The sequence below is a fragment of the Podarcis gaigeae genome (genome assembly GCF_964106915.1).
Source record: "Podarcis gaigeae genome assembly, chromosome: 3".
NCBI classification, from domain to species: domain Eukaryota; kingdom Metazoa; phylum Chordata; class Lepidosauria; order Squamata; family Lacertidae; genus Podarcis; species Podarcis gaigeae.
In genome coordinates, this window is record NC_139680.1 from 5,563,735 (window position 1) to 5,579,598 (window position 15,864).

Sequence of the window (15,864 nt, forward strand, 5' to 3'; positions counted from 1 at the left end):
GGGCCACACAAACAGACAGACAGACGCAGAAGCCTCAAGCGCCCGGAAGTGGCTCGCTAAGGGGGGGGGCCTGGCCGCAGCGGCGCCTGCGCGTTGCAGTCGTACGGCGCCTCCGCTTCCGTCCGTGGCTCCGCAAGCGGCCGTAGCAGGTACCGTAATGGGCGGACGAGAAGCGCAGGCCGTTTTGTCTTCCCTTCCTCTCCGTCGTCCTCGGCCTCCTCTTCAGCGTCTCCCGCGCAGCTCCCGCTTGAGTCTTGGAGAGCCCTCGGGCGTCTGATTCCACAGGTGCCCCCCCCACGCCTCCTTTGGCCCTTGAGGAGAAAAGCGAGCGGGGATAAATCAGGGTGTCCAGCTGCTGGTGGACTACAGTTCCCATCTCCCCCGGTCGCTGGTCTTGCTAGCGAGGGATGATGGGAGTTGTAGTCCCTCCAAGAAAACAGCTGCGGGCCCAAGGTTGGGACTCCCTGGGTCAAATCGTTCAAGCGCGCATGCGCAGACGGGAGGGTTAGGGTCTCATCTGACGGGAGGCCCGTTTTGAAATACTTCTTTTACGTCGTCCTCTTTTCCTGTAACGACGGAAGCTGAGGCGAGGCGAGAGAACGGTATTCGCGTGGCAGCCAGAGCGTAGCTGTCAACTTTTCCCTTTTCTTGCGAGGGATCCTATTCGGAATAAGGGAATTTCCCTTTAAAAAGGGGAAACGTTGACAGCTATGAGCCAGAGGGAGGAGGAGGAGGGTGCCTCTGTCCATGCGCAGAGTGCATAAGGGCAGTGATGCGAAATAGGCACGCTTGAGTGTTCCCTTCCGCGCAAAAATGGGGAGTCAGGCCCGGGTGAAAGCAACCTCTCAAAACGAAAGCTCGTTCTCTTCTTTATCTAGCTCGATGAAAGTCAAATATCTCTGAAATGTTAGCATTGATTTAAAAAATACTGCTTATAAATTCATGACCTTTTAACAAGTTTGCAAACATATGGCATTAACAAAGACGTTCACTCCTAACTTTCAAAGGGAAATTGTAGCTATGTGGTAACATTACACAAAATCAGGCCAGACACAGGCACCTACATCATGTGTTTGATGTTACAGAACAACTGTGCCTAGATAGTAAAATATGCCTGTTTGGTTTTTTTTTTTTAAAAAAAGGCAAGAGGCCCAATTCCCCCCTAGATTATGAGGTACTAGGCTAGGGCTACAGCCCACTACTCAGCCCATTGTACACCTGGCACTGCTCAGAGTTTAAAACTAGCCACTCCAGTGCCAGTGCTTTCTTCCCCAGCAGCTGTGTTCCTGCAGTGGGGATCTAGATCGCCTTCCTTCCCCCTTGAACAGAATGAGTCCATGTACTGCTCTCCCCATCCCCCCCCCCCCAATATTCATATTCTGATAGATAGGCTGAAGGCAAAGGTGCTGCATAGCTGCCTCCCCACTAACCTAGTAGTTCATCACTTGCTACAATAATGCCAGCACACAAACTGAAAGCTCCATGTCGTTCAGCTGGTGGCAGGAAGCAGGCTGTTGTGTGTGCTCTTTTTTTTAAAAAAAGGAAAACTTCAGTGTATAAGAAAACTCTCTGATTAAAATGCCTAAAAGCCTTCGTTGTGCAACAAAGCTAAGGGTGGCTGCAACAAAACAAACTTCAAAAAATAACAATATCTGCCAACTTTATCTGTTCCTCCTTTCTAGCACACACAGTTTTGATGCGACTGGTACTCACAGTCTCACTATGTCATATTGTAATACTCAGATCTCAATCCACAGGCTGCAGCTTAACAGCTGCCACTTCAGCAAAAAATAATAATGTTACGTGCCAAGAATGGACTTCTGCGCCTCTGGCCCTCCTGTTACAGGAAAGAAGCAGGGCCACACCTCCGTGAGCAGTTTTGGCGCGCGCTCCACGAACAGGTACTCCACCCAGAGTGGGCGGCCATGGCCAAAAAGCAGTTAAAGGGCAAGAATCCAGAGGAGCTGATATGGCACACCCCAGAAGGAATCGCCATCAAACCGTTGTACTCTACTCGGGACACAAAGGACTTTCCTGAGGAACTACCTGGCGTCAAACCCTTCACTCGTGGTCCTTACCCTACCATGTATACCTACAGACCTTGGACCATCCGCCAGTATGCTGGTTTCAGTACTGTTGAAGAAAGCAATAAATTCTACAAGGACAACATCAGGGGTGAGACACAGGGCTAAGGAAATGGGGTGGGGGAAAATATTGTCTAGGGCAGGCCATCCAGATGTTTTGAGACTACAATTCCCACCATCCCTGACCACTGGTCCTGCTAGCTAGATATCATGGGAGTTGTAGGCCAAAAACATCTGGATGGCTGAGGTTGAGGAAGCCCGCTCTAGGGCTGCAGTCCTAACCCCACTAACCTGGGAGTAAGCCCCATTGAATTCAGTAAGACTTACTTCCGAGTAGGCATGGTTAGGATTGCACTGTGGTTTTGGGACCAAAGTATTTCATGCATAACTATGAGAGCAATCCTAGGCATGCATACTTAGAAGGAACCCAGGACACTTCTTCTAAGTAGCTGTGGATAGGATTCTGCTGTAAGATTGCATCACTGTGCACCCTTACTTGGGAGTGAGGAGCACTGAGTTTGATGTGCAGGATCAGGCATATAGTTTATAAGGGTAGGTCTGGAAGCAGAATATTTGAACACTTGCAGATTCTTATATTAGCTCTCAGTGGTCAGTTTTTTAGTTAAAAACTACTGCTAACATTTATTGTATGATTCTTGTTCAAATGCTGCCAGAACATGTGTAGCTTGTGATTCAGTCTGACTCTTAATTAAGATGTGCAATATTAGGGGGTTTTATTTTAACTCTTTTGTTATTAATCTTTTTTTTTTATGGGACTAGCTGGCCAGCAGGGTTTATCTGTTGCTTTTGATCTGGCAACTCACCGCGGATATGATTCAGACAACCCCCGAGTTCGTGGAGATGTTGGAATGGCTGGAGTTGCCATTGATACAGTAGAAGATACCAAGATACTTTTTGATGGGATTCCTTTGGAAAAGATGTCCGTTTCAATGACAATGAACGGGGCAGTAATTCCTGTCCTAGCTACGTTCATCGTAACTGGGGAGGAACAAGGAGTGCCACAATCCAAGCTCACTGGGACAATACAGAATGATATACTGAAAGAATTCATGGTTCGAAATACATATATTTTCCCTCCAGAACCATCAATGCGGATAATTGCTGATATATTTCAATATACATCAAAGGTATTATTTGCTTTAATATCCATTAATTATCATTACTATGTGCAGTTGATGTCTGTTGTAGAACAAAGCTGTATACTTTTTTCATTGCAGCACATGCCCAAATTTAATTCTATTTCCATCAGTGGATACCATATGCAAGAAGCTGGAGCCGATGCAATTTTGGAATTAGCTTACACTATAGCTGATGGCTTAGAGTACTGCAGAACTGGACTCCAGGCTGGTCTCACTATTGATGAATTTGCACCAAGGTACATCAGTCGGTCATCTTTGTCAGGGGGAATCTAGTTTTTAATATCAAGACTTGGCTCTGGTTCCAATGTATAAAATGGTTTGATGCTATAGCAATGGATGTACAAACCTTTTGTTCTCCTTTTGTCGGAATCTGCTCTGGAAGGTTCCCCCAGTCCCCTGGAAGAGATCTTGAAGGAGGGACTGCAGAAGAGGAAGGAAGTTCCATTGCACAAGTGGAAACCTGTTGCTTGAAATGGAACAACAGTGTTAGATACAACCCACCATTTCCAACCCCAGGATGAATGTGGCCGTCTGGTGGCTTCATGGGATTGATCTATCAACCATGACTGTTGCTTGTGATCAGAACTTTCTGTGAATGTACTCTTGAAAACTCAGCTATCCCTTTAGTATTTCAAAGACAGGCTGAAGGACACATCTTTCCATTTTGGGTTCAAGAACATTGTTATTTATATGTACTGTATAATCCACAGTGTAATTTGTTCCTTATTCTACTCCATTAAGACCATTTGTGCTCTTATTCTAGGCTATCTTTTTTCTGGGGCATTGGTATGAACTTCTACATGGAAATAGCCAAGCTAAGAGCCGGGAGGCGGCTTTGGGCGCATTTAATAGAGAAAATGTTTCAGCCCAAGGACACCAAATCACTTCTGCTTCGAGCTCATTGTCAGACTTCTGGGTGGTCACTAACTGAGCAGGTAGGAATCCCATTTTAATTATCTACCCCAAGTGTAGTAAATATAGCGGTGCATGCTCACAGATAATAAAGCAGTAGCCTTTCTAACTCTGGGTGCCTTCGAACAGCTTCTGTTAAAAGACAAAGAGAGGAAGGAATGAGGAAATAGTATTGACTACCTAATGTCATTACTAAATAAGATTTTGCTCAACTTTCCTGCATCCTGATATTTAATTAAATTTATTTTAAATGTACATGCAATTTAGATGTGTGGTTAACAGTGGTGTACATATAGGAGCAAGTCATATTTAGATGGTCAGCGATTCTGAATACGGCCAAACAGTACAATTTCCACCTCCAATCTCCACCAATGAAGGGGGTTAAGATAAGGCAAAAGGGACCCTTTGCCATCAGGGAAGGCTTCGTTGTGTGGCAGTCCTCTCTGCCCCAGTGGGGCAGGAATCTGCCTCTGGCAGTGGCCTGTGGACAAGCCCCAAAATAGAGTATTTGAGGGTAGGGACAGGACATTGGTAGGCTTGGATCGGCTGGATTCAAGTTTCTGTGAATCCCCTGAGAGGCCCAATTTTGGGGCCTCAAAGCTACAGCAGCAAAAAAAGTAAAGGTTGGGGAGCCCAGTTTTTTTAATTGCTAATCTACTGCACTCTGTATATTGGTGTGCTATATTCCTTACAAATGCTGTGTTTTTTCTTCTAGGATCCTTACAATAACATCATCCGCACTACAATTGAGGCAATGGCAGCGGTTTTTGGAGGTACTCAGTCCTTGCATACAAATTCATTTGATGAAGCTTTGGGATTGCCGACGGTGAAAAGTGCTCGAATTGCCCGGAATACCCAGATTATAATACAGGAAGAGTCTGGGATTCCTAAAGTCGCAGATCCATGGGGTGGCTCCTTTCTGATGGAATCTCTCACCAATGATATGTATGAAGCTGCATTAAAGGTCAGTCTTTTGCTTTGAGGAGGGAGGCAGAGAGAAAAAGGAAGCTGGTAATTTTAAGCAGCCTTGCAAATAAGTCTTGAAAACTTATTAGCCTGTATATTTGCAGAGCGATCTAAACCCTTGATCCGCTGTGTTTGGGGTTTGGACAAGACAGAAATGTTCCTTTGTCCTGCCCAGCTCGGCTTCTTTCCACCATTGGTGAGAAATGTCTCAGTGCACCTCTGAACAGTGGGCAGGGAGAAGTTACCATCACTGGCGGGCAGACTTGATCCTTTGCCAATCCTGCTGTTCTCATGTGACTGCAGCAGATCCATTCTGGGCCTGCACCAGCCTGGGTGCTGGCATAGCGAAAGGATATTTCTCTCTCTCTCCCTCCCCCTTTCACAGTGACTGGTCAGAGGTTTGGATTGACCTCTTGGGCAATCCAAACTTAGGAAATGCCAAAAATAAGAGAATAGGGACATGGGTGGCGCTATGGGTTAAACCACAGAGCCTAGGGCTTGCCGATCAGAAGGTCGGCGGTTCGAATCCCCGCTCGTGTTGTTTGGTCTCAGCTCCTGCCCACCTAGCAGTTCGAAAGCACATCAAAGTGCAAGTAGATAAATAGGTACCACTCCGGCGGGAAGGTAAACGGCGTTTCCGTGCGCTGCTCTGGTTCGCCAGAAGCGGCTTAGTCATGCTGGCCACATGACCCGGAAGCTGTATGCCGGCTCCCTCGGCCAATAAAGCGAGATGAGCGCCGCAACCCCTAGCCGTCCGCGACTGAACCTAATGGTCAGAGGTCCCTTTACCTAAAATAAGAGAACTACATGCTTTCCAATTTACATACCGTCCTGATTAGCAGGAACAACATCTTGCTTGACTTAGGTGGGTAAACAAACAGCTATTCACAAACCTGGTTTTAAGAAATGCCATTTGGAAGGGTGAGCTCCTGATTGTTCCTTTGCAAGTGGAACTCCCTTCAGTGCTGTACAGTTCCTCAGGAATTTCCCCATGGGAACTACCCAGTGCATCGGGGAGGGGTTTGTTTGTTTTTTGTTTTTGAAGCACCGAAACTGCTTTTAAAAGCAAGAGGGGGAACTCTGTGATCATCAGCTGAAGGGCAGTATACAAATTTAATAATTAATAATAATAAAATAATGCTTTCAATGGAAACTGCTTTGTGTTTCAGGGCACACTCCCAGGACCAGTCAGCTGATTGGACTTGGGAGCATACCTTCAAAGGAGGTAGCTGTAACTGCCCATCAGCTGGGCAGTTTGCAACAATCCCCTTTGGACTTTGACACCAGAGTGTGAGAGTCTTAGGGAGCCAGCACACTGGCTGGATGCAGTTCCCCACCCCTAGTCTTAAATGGTTGCTTACAGTTTTGTAAGTAGTTTCCTTGCAAATAGTGGGGTGAGAGAATGTTGCTTTAATGGTGATTTTAGTGCTAGACAGCCACATACTGAGAGTCATTAACAGTATCCAAATTTTGTTGTCTGGTTAGCTCATTAATGAGATTGAGGAAATGGGTGGGATGGCCAAAGCTGTAGCTGAAGGAATACCCAAACTTCGAATTGAAGAGTGTGCTGCTCGGAGACAAGCCAGGATTGATTCTGGTAAGGAAAATGGACACTATTTAAACACAGCATACACTTACGTAACTGCGCAGCCGCAGTCTGCCAGACATATAGACAAGTTCAGTCTTGAACTTGAATACCTTTATTCATATATTAAGACTTAAGTTCCCGTAACTCTTAAAACTCTAGTCCAAAATTAGGAGATTCAAAATGTAGAATCCCAGTTGAATTTCAGCAACACTTGCTAGTAAGATAAGTCTGTCAGTGTATGAAATAAAATCCTTTGGAAACAGTAGTAAAGTGGTACCTCCGGTTACGAACGGGATCAATTCCGGAGGCCCTGCCGTGTCCCGAAAATTTCGTAACTGGATGACCGCTTCTGTGCATGCACGTGGCAAAGGTGACACAACACAAGGTAACACTGTGGTGGCATTTGCTTTTTGCCTGTCTGAGCTAGACATCATACGTGAAACAATGGCTGGGTTCCAGTGAACTCTGCAACTAGTGCTGCAAGCCCAGGGGAAATTGTGTTTCTCATGCAGTCGCCCATGCTGCATAATGAAGCACCTACTAAAGGGGGGGGGGGGCTTTCAAAAAGTAGTTTATATTTTTGAACTGATTTCCATTGCCCTATACAAGTCCTCTGTTTCATAGGGGAATTGTGTATTTTCTGGCTGCTATAAGGGACACTGGTGACGCTGTGGGTTAAACCACAGAGCCTAGCACTTGCCGATCAGAAGGTCAGTGGTTCGAATCCCCACGACGGGTTGAGCTCCCGTTGCTCAGTCCCTGCTCCTGCCAACCTAGCAGTTCAAAAGCACGTCAAAGTGCTAGTGGATAAATAGATACCGCTTCAGCGGGAAGGTAAACAGCGTTTCCGTGCGCTGCTCTGGTTTGCCAGGAGCGGCTTAGTCCTGCTGGCCAAATGACCTGGAAGCTGTACGCCGGCTCCCTCGGCCAGTAAAGCAAGATGAGCACCGCAACCCCAGAGTCGTCCACAACTGGACTTAATGGTCAGGGGTCCCTTTACCTTTTATATGAGCATCTTGCCTGTGACTTCATATTGCACAGCTATTTCTGTTAATAGCATCCACTGTTTCTTACATTGTTCATGGGTCCCATTGACTTTGGCTTTTCTGTATTTGAGGTTTTCTCTCCATTGCAATACAGATCGTGACACGTTCACCTGTGTGGAAGCATTGCAGTTTTTACGTGCATGCAAGCTGAAAATCTTAGCTACCTAAATTAAAATTTGAATGCCGTTGGTGAAAAAGCTTTCAGGTTGTGTTTTTCTTTTTAGAAATCTGACTTCATGTTGCGGCTTGGTAGAAACTTGTTTTAAGTTAGCAGTTTCTGAAATTTATTTTAAATCCTTAACATTTGGGAAATACCCAGGTTCTGAAGTAATTGTCGGAGTGAATAAATACCAGTTGGAAAAAGAAGAGACTGTTGAAGTTTTGGCAATTGATAACACTTCAGTCCGTAACAAACAGATTGAAAAACTTAAAAAGGTAAGTGTTAGAGATTTAATAGGTGACATTATAAATCAGCATATAGTGTTTTTTTATATTTGTGTCAAACCATATTAGAGTTAAGAATACTTCTTAATATGCTTAGGATCACTTTGACTGATTGAAATAATATGCATTTTCCATATTGCATGATCACTCTCTCTCTCTCAGAGAAAATAGCATTTTAATACTGTTCTCTACTCCCTTCTTTGCTGAAGCCCCTCTCTTGTCCTGTCTGTATCTATGTCTTGTAGCTGGGGAAACCCAGCCAGGTGAGTGGGGTATAAATAATATGTGGTTGTTGTTGTTGTTGTGTGTTGATAGCTATTTGAAAAATTACATACTTTAATTGCTCCCAAATGTAGTATAACACTTCAGAAGCTGAACAGTTGACAAAGTCAAAGGTAGTGGTTTATTTCAGTCATAGCTGGAGGTTGTATAGCTAATAATTTATCCTGTTTGGGCTTTTTTACCAGAATAGGCAAATACATTATCAAACTACTATTGTTGATTTTGAACATTCCTGATTTTCATAAACAAAGCTTTGGTGCTTTTCACTTCTGGACCCTTCATTTTATTTTAAATGTTACCACCTTCCTAAATTGACTGCTAGAATTGTGTTAGAAAACTGTACTAAACCTGTTTAGTTTGCAGGCTGAACTTCATCCTCCCAACACACACACACATATTGGACAGATGATTAATTAGCATTGATGGTCAGGGTGTAATTTTTAGAAATAAATAATGGCGTGTGTGTGCAATGTTTGGGTTTGTTCTTTTTCAATGATAGTAGATGTCAGCAAAGTTCCCTGATTGGGAACCTCTTAGATGCAAGCAAGTGAATCTGCATCTCTGTGAGGGTTTCCTACTTGGGCGCTGCAGAGCGTATCTGTTTGCATTATATCAAAGGCAATGAGTGATATTTCCTTTAAGTTTCAGGAGTGACATTTATGGCAAGATAGATAAACTGCTGGCACCAAGGAGATGTACTGAGATAGGTCTTATTGAAGTTGGTAATCTAATAAATAGTGATTGCATGAGTCCTCTTCTAACTCTTTTTTACAAAACAGTCTCTATTACTTACTTACTCATTTACTTTGATTATTTATATCCCACCCTATAACCAAAGCTCTCTGTGTGGCTTGCAATATAAAAACAGCACAAATTGTATAAAAGGAACAACTTAAGCAGAACCAGGGAGCCCTATAGAATTATGCTGCAAACAGTTCTTGGCTGTTGTAAAGTTTTGCTTTTTGTGTCTTTCCTTGAAGGTGAAAGCTTGCAGAGATGAAGCTGTAGCGCAGCGTTGTCTTGCTGCCCTGTCAGAATGCGCCGCCACAGGCCAAGGCAATTTGCTGGGCCTAGCAGTGGAAGCAGCACGTGCAAGGTACTGGGGAAAATACTGTGCATTTAACCAAAGGGTGGTTCAGAGCATCTCTCCAGGGCTTTGACTAACTCCCTGTGGCCCTGCTCTGGCAGCGCATAAGGAATGTGTGTGACTAGAGAGATGTTTTCAATGGTGGAAAGGCCCAGATTTAAAAGGCATTCAGCTGTCTCTCAGCCTGATTTCCTTCACTGAGGGGCAAAGGGGTGGGGATTATGAAGCTAGATCATCACTCTGAGTTCTTTGCAGGAAAACCAGGAGAAAAAGGCAACAAATTTTTAAATAAATAAAACGCAAATAAATATCTAAGGGAGGAGGGAAGCCAGAAGCAGCCATAACACATATTTTGCTCCTTTATATTTTCAGTGGAACATTTCAAGACTGCTGTGGGAGGATGACTGGGAAGTCAGGGTCCACAAGCCCCATTGTATGTGCTTAGCTTTGGGTCCAACTAAGGCATCTCCTAGGAGCGTTTAGCGTAGCTCTACTGCACATTAATACACCATTCTAACTTCCGATAGGGGACGCAGGTGGCGCTGTAGTGTAAACCACAGTGCCTAGGGCTTGCTGATTGGAAGGTCAGCAGTTTGAATCCCCGCGACGGGGTGAGCTTCCATTGCTCGGTCCCAGCTCCTGCCAACCTACCAGTTTGAAAGAACGTCAAAGTGCAAGTATATAAATAGGTACCACTCCGGCGGGAAGATAAACAGCGTTTCTGTGCGCTGCTCTGGTTCGCCAGAAGAGGCTTAGTCATGCTGGTCACATAACCCAGAAAAACTGCCTGCGGACAAACGCTGGCTCCCTCGGCCAGTAAAGCAAGATGAGCGCCGCAACCCCAGAGTCGTCTGCAACTGGACTTAACTGTCAGGGGTCCCTAACCTTTTTAAACTTCCAATATTGCGGAATTGGGGAAAGTTGAGATTAAGTTTGCTGTGCTTAAATTACTGTAATATGAAACTCTTGTGACAAGTGCCATTAAAATAGGTGCTGAGTTTTTATTTCTTTCTGTTGAGGTGTATTTACCCAACCTTAATGTTTGGGCTGCATACATTTTTTCAGATGTACAGTTGGTGAAATAACGGATGCAATGAAAAAGGTGTTTGGTGAACACAAAGCCAGTGACCGCATGGTGAGTGGAGCTTACCGTCAGGAGTTTGGGGAGAGTGACGAAATTGCTCAAGCAATCAACAGGTAAGGTGTGCTGTTTCTATGGAATGGATTAAATCAGATGGTGTGCTATCAGGCTTACAAATTTTTGCATGCTACGAATGTGTGTCCCATCTCACGTCCAAAGTTTTAGAGTATTTAAACTATACAGTAGTTTGTATTTCACAGAATTTCTTACACTTCTCAAATTTACTGCACTAATGCTAGTTCCTGTCAGCTGTGCCCCCTTCCCTCCAGAGCAGACTGAGGGGGGCACAAGAGGCAGAGGAGGGAAGCCTATCTCACAGGCAGAAATCCTAGCACTGATGGGAGGTATTCATTTGATACTGCCCTCTGTAATTTCTGCATTTCTTTTATCTTCTCCATTTTTAATTGGGGGATTACATTATTTTATCCGCTTTATAAGCCAACCATTTTTACTTAATAAATGTTCTTCCAAATTTTATAAAGTCAAACAATTACCTTAAAGCTATTACCTCTTTGCATGTGTCTAAAATGGGTTGATTTTGTTTTGTTAATGCTGGGTTTTCAACCTTACTATGCAAGTTATGTTTGTTATTCAGGTTTGTTGTATCCATTCTGCAAATTCGCTGTATTTATTAATTGGTTATGGGAAGTATTGTAAACTAGACATTTAACAAAATAAACTCATCGCCTTTAATTTAAGGCTGTTGATGATGAGAACCTGATAAAATACCAGGCTGCGTTCAAGGTGTTACCAGTAGTATATAAAGCCCTTAACACCTTGGGACCAGTTCACCTGCAAGGTTGCTTTAACCGATATTTTCCCACTCAGCCACTTCATTCTGCAGAACTGACATGGTTACGGGTACCACATAATACTTGTTAATAATAATATCCTTCAGTGTAGCCACATCTACATTTGAGAACTCCTTTCCTAGTGACATCAGGCAAGCACCTCTGTTACTCTGTTTGGTAAAAACATGCTTGTTTTGAGAGACCTACCCAAGAGAATAGTGATGTGTGTTTTAATCTGTGTTTAGCGTATCACTGATTTTATTTTTTCAGTGTTTTGAAAAGGTTGTTTTTAGTTCTTTTTACTGCTAATTTTATTGCTTTTATGAAATAAATAAAGCAAGCTCAGCATAATTTTGCATCTATTATATTAGGAGTTACTAGAATCGTTTTGTGTTATTTTAATGTATTCCCTGTTTTTCCTGTTGTTCCTGATTTGATTCAATCTCATCATTACCAAAAGGAAGGTAAATGAGAGAGATTATAAAATTTCCATATACACATAAAACTCCATACTACTAATAGAATTCAAAAGAATATAGATAAATCTTTAAAAATAGAAGACTTTTTGTGGTAGTCACAGCTGTCAAGATACCCTTAAAAATGCAAATTCTAAATTCAGAGTTAACAAGTTTGTGGAACGTGAAGGTCGGAGACCACGTCTTCTTGTTGCAAAAATGGGCCAAGATGGCCATGACAGAGGAGCCAAAGTGATTGCTACGGGATTTGCTGACCTAGGGTTTGATGTGGATATAGGCCCACTCTTCCAGGTATTTAATCTCTTCCATTCAAATTTTTATTTGTTTGTTTGCTTGCTTGCTTGCTTGCTTGCTTGCTTGCTTCTCCTAGCAGTTAAAATGTCTGAAGCTTGAATAAAGGATAGTTAAAGGTAAAGGGACCCCTGACCATTAGGTCCAGTCACGGACGACACTAGGGTTGCGGCGCTCACTTCGCTTTACTGGCCAAGGGAGCCAACGTTTGTCCGCAGTTTTTCCGGGTCACGTGGCCAGCATGACTAAACCGCTTCTGGCGAAACCAGAGCAGTGCACAGAAACGCCATTTACCTTCCTGCCGGAGTGGTACCTATTTATCTACTTGCACTTTGACGTGCTTTTGAACTGCTAGGTGGGCAGGAGCTGAGACCGAGCAACAGGAGCTCACCCCGTTGCAGGGATTTGAAACGCCGACCTTCTGATCGGCAAGCTCTAGGCTCCCAGTAAATCATCTGTAGGAATGGTTTTATTTATTTTTTTGAATATATTTTTGTATACAGCTTTGAGGGCCTCGGGCTTTTAAGCAATTTATTAATTTGTAAAATGTTTTTTAAAAAATACATGCAGCTATTGTTTCAATTTCCTGTTCACACCAAAGGTAACAACCAGAATATGTTGTACTGGGATGATTTTTCAGGTTCCCAAGTTGGAAGATGCAGTGGGTTAGGTGGTTATGTTCCTCTCTGTACTCCACTTTCTGGGTACCTCGGGTTAAGTACTTAATTCGTTCCGGAGGTCTGTTCTTAACCTGAAACTGTTCTTAACCTGAAGCACCACTTTAGCTAATGGGGCCTCCCACTGCCGCCGCGTCACCGCCAAGCGATTTCTGTTCTCATCCTGAAGCAAAGTTCTTAACCCAAGGTACTGTTTCTGGGTTAGCGGAGTCTGTAACCTGAAGTGTATGTAACCCGAGGTACCACTGTATTGTCTAACCTCAATACAGTAGCAGCCTCAGCGGTGCATGCTGGTGCCTAGTGTTTTCTTGTCGCTCTTCTCTATGAAAAAAGAAGCCTGGGTCTGCATGCAGTGTTAGGTTTTATGCATTCTTCTTTCCCATATTGTTTGACACTTCTTTTGCTTTCTCTTCCTAGACACCCCGTGAAGTGGCCCAGCAGGCGGTAGATGCGGATGTGCATTGCGTGGGGGTGAGCACCTTGGCTGCTGGCCACAAAACTCTTGTTCCTGAACTCCTCAAAGAGCTGCATGCCCTTGGCCGCCCAGACATTCTCGTCATGTGTGGAGGAGTCATCCCTCCCCAGGTACTGCGCACCACCATCACAAGATGGCTTGTTGTGAGATGATTAAATTGTTCCCAGTGAGGTGGGGTCTCCATCTACCTCCTCCTCCTCCTCCTCCTCCTCCAGGCAAATGAACACCATTGAAAGGCTTTTCAAATAACATCTAGCTATTGAAATGTGGAAATCCTTCAGCAAATTTTGGAAAGCGTTGTAGTTTACAGGTTTAGGGTCACAGAACAACGCAGTTGAAAAGCAGCCTCCTAAAAGCTTTCTAAAACCGCCAATATAATCAAATAATTTAAAAATCACTTTTTAAAGTTAAAAATATTCATAAACATTTTAAGAAATGAAGAAAAAAGGGACTAGTTTCCTTTACTGACATAGAATATACCGTATTTTTTGCTCTATAAGACTCACTTTTTTCCTCCTAAAAAGTAAGGGGAAATGTGTGTGCGTCTTATGGAGCAAATGCAGGCTGCGCAGCTATCCCAGAAGCCAGAACAGCAAGAGGGATTGCTGCTTTCACTGCGCAGTGATCCCTCTTGCTGTTCTGGCTTCTGAGATTCAGAATTTTTTTTTCTTGTTTTCCTGCTCCAAAAACTAGGTCCGTCTTGTGGTCTGGTATGTCTTATAGAGCGAAAAATACCGTATATAATTTTTTCTTCTTCCAGAATTTTGTTTTTTCCCAGGGGGTGGTGGGGCGTTATAAACAAAAATAATGTTATACAAATGAGTATAGTGGTACCTCGAGTTACAAACACTTCAGGTTACAAACTCCACTAATGTGGAGTTACCTCAAGTTGAGAACTTTGCCCCAGGATGAGAATGGAAATTGTGTGCTGGCACAGCAGCAAGAAGCCCCATTAGCGAAAGCACGCCTCTAGTTAAGGACAGTTTCAGGTTAAGAACGGACCTCCGGAACGAATGAAGTTCGTAACTAGAGGTACACTGTATACTGTACCAAGTTTTCTTATGTCATTTGTATATCACAAAAATAGCATAATAAATGTGGGAAAATATCCAGAACATATGTTTCATTATTAGTGGTCAATGTAGAAGTTCTTGGTTCATGAATTGGTTTGAACAGTTAGGAAGAAGGGAAGAAAGGGCTGGAGGGGAAAATGGAGAGTGGAGTGGGGTAGAATTTGCTTTTCTGCTTCGAATCTCTTGACCTTGGTATATGGTAATTGTTAAACCTGGCAAAAGATTTGTATAGAGCCACAAGTCTCTGGTTGTCTTGGAGTTGAGATGAAAATGTTCACCACTTTTGATGATTTCATTCTTTATGTTAGATAGGATAACACCTAGAGCAGAGATTGCTTGAACCTGTAGTCACTAGGACTTTGCACACATGGCAGAGTTTGCACAGGTGACAGCATCACTGCTTTTCCCCATAGCTAGCATACAGTCGTACCTCGGCTCCCAAATGGCTTGGGAGTCGAATGTTCTGGCTCCCAAATGATCAAAAACCAGAAGTGAGTGTTCCAGTTTTTGAACGTTCTTTTGGAAGCCGAACATCCGACGGTGCTTCCACTTGGCTATAGGAGCTTCCTGCAGCCAATCAGAAGCTGCGCATTGGAAGTTGAACAGACTTCTGGAATGGATTCTGTTTGACTTCCGATGTACGACTGTACTAAGTTATTTTCCCTTCTCCATGTGCGCTACCTCCTCACTTGCCATCGCTAAACCCTGCTCTTTTAGCATGTGTTCTGCAGAATTTTACTTTACAAAGTTTGCATGCATGTTTTATGTCTGTTTTTCTCCTGCACAGGATTATGACTTCTTGTATGACTCTGGTGTTTCCAATATATTTGGCCCTGGAACCCGAATCCCAAAGGCAGCTGTCCAAGTTCTTGAAGATATTGAGAAATGCTTGGATAATAGGCAGCAATCTGTGTAAACTTCTGTCTCATAACAAACTTTGTATCTCATGGTGAATCTTATACTTTGTGTTGATGCATTGTGATCTGTTGATAAAAAGAAGGAACTGATGCGAAATCATCTACAATGTCTGGTGTTGCTTTATGCTTTCTAAGAAAGTGGGAAATTATCTGCAGTATTATTACATATGTATGTAAAATCTATCAAAGAATCTAAATGAAATGAGTAAATTTTAAAATTTTGCATATAAGACTTCATTATATCTGAAATACACTTCAGATCTTTGGAAATGCAAATTACAATTTAAAATAAATGTTACTGATAGAGAAAGGTGGTGAAATTTTTGTCCTGCTGTTTCATACTGTTTGTTCACATGCCTCTTGCCCTTTCGGTCCAGTCTCGTTGCCCTAGCTTTGTTTGCTTGTCAGATTGACAAATATCCATTTCCTACCCCTGGTAGTTCTGTGACCTCAC

The 15,864-nt window shown here is 43.3% G+C and overlaps 1 protein-coding gene across 7 annotated transcripts; it reads left to right on the plus strand.

Annotated features, from left to right (window-relative positions):
• The first annotated feature begins 17 nt into the window (after nt 1–17).
• MMUT (methylmalonyl-CoA mutase) lies at nt 18–15,720 on the plus strand. 7 transcript variants are annotated; one of them, XM_083730264.1, is made up of 13 exons: nt 18–149; nt 1,758–2,175; nt 2,865–3,232; nt 3,323–3,480; nt 4,008–4,179; nt 4,872–5,120; nt 6,608–6,719; nt 8,076–8,191; nt 9,463–9,578; nt 10,635–10,766; nt 12,121–12,268; nt 13,363–13,530; nt 15,281–15,720. In XM_083730264.1, the coding sequence occupies exons 2-13, from the start codon at nt 1,797–1,799 to the stop codon at nt 15,407–15,409; spliced, it is 2,247 nt and encodes a 748-aa protein (XP_083586390.1). In that variant the 5' UTR covers nt 18–149; nt 1,758–1,796; the 3' UTR covers nt 15,410–15,720. The 7 variants fall into 7 exon arrangements, with proteins under 7 accessions (XP_083586390.1, XP_083586391.1, XP_083586392.1 ...); XM_083730265.1 differs by having other exon boundaries at nt 23–285; XM_083730266.1 differs by having other exon boundaries at nt 23–149; nt 1,744–2,175.
• The last annotated feature ends 144 nt before the right edge of the window (nt 15,721–15,864 follow it).

Excerpts from the sequence above, each read along its gene's own strand:
- MMUT (XM_083730264.1), top strand. The coding sequence starts at position 1,797 with ATGTTACGTGCCAAGAATGGACTTCTGCGCCTCTGGCCCTCCTGTTAC. Across the intron at positions 3,233-3,322 it reads TATTTCAATATACATCAAAG|CACATGCCCAAATTTAATTC; the intron begins GTATTATTTGCT and ends TTTTCATTGCAG. Across the intron at positions 9,579-10,634 it reads GTGGAAGCAGCACGTGCAAG|ATGTACAGTTGGTGAAATAA; the intron begins GTACTGGGGAAA and ends ACATTTTTTCAG.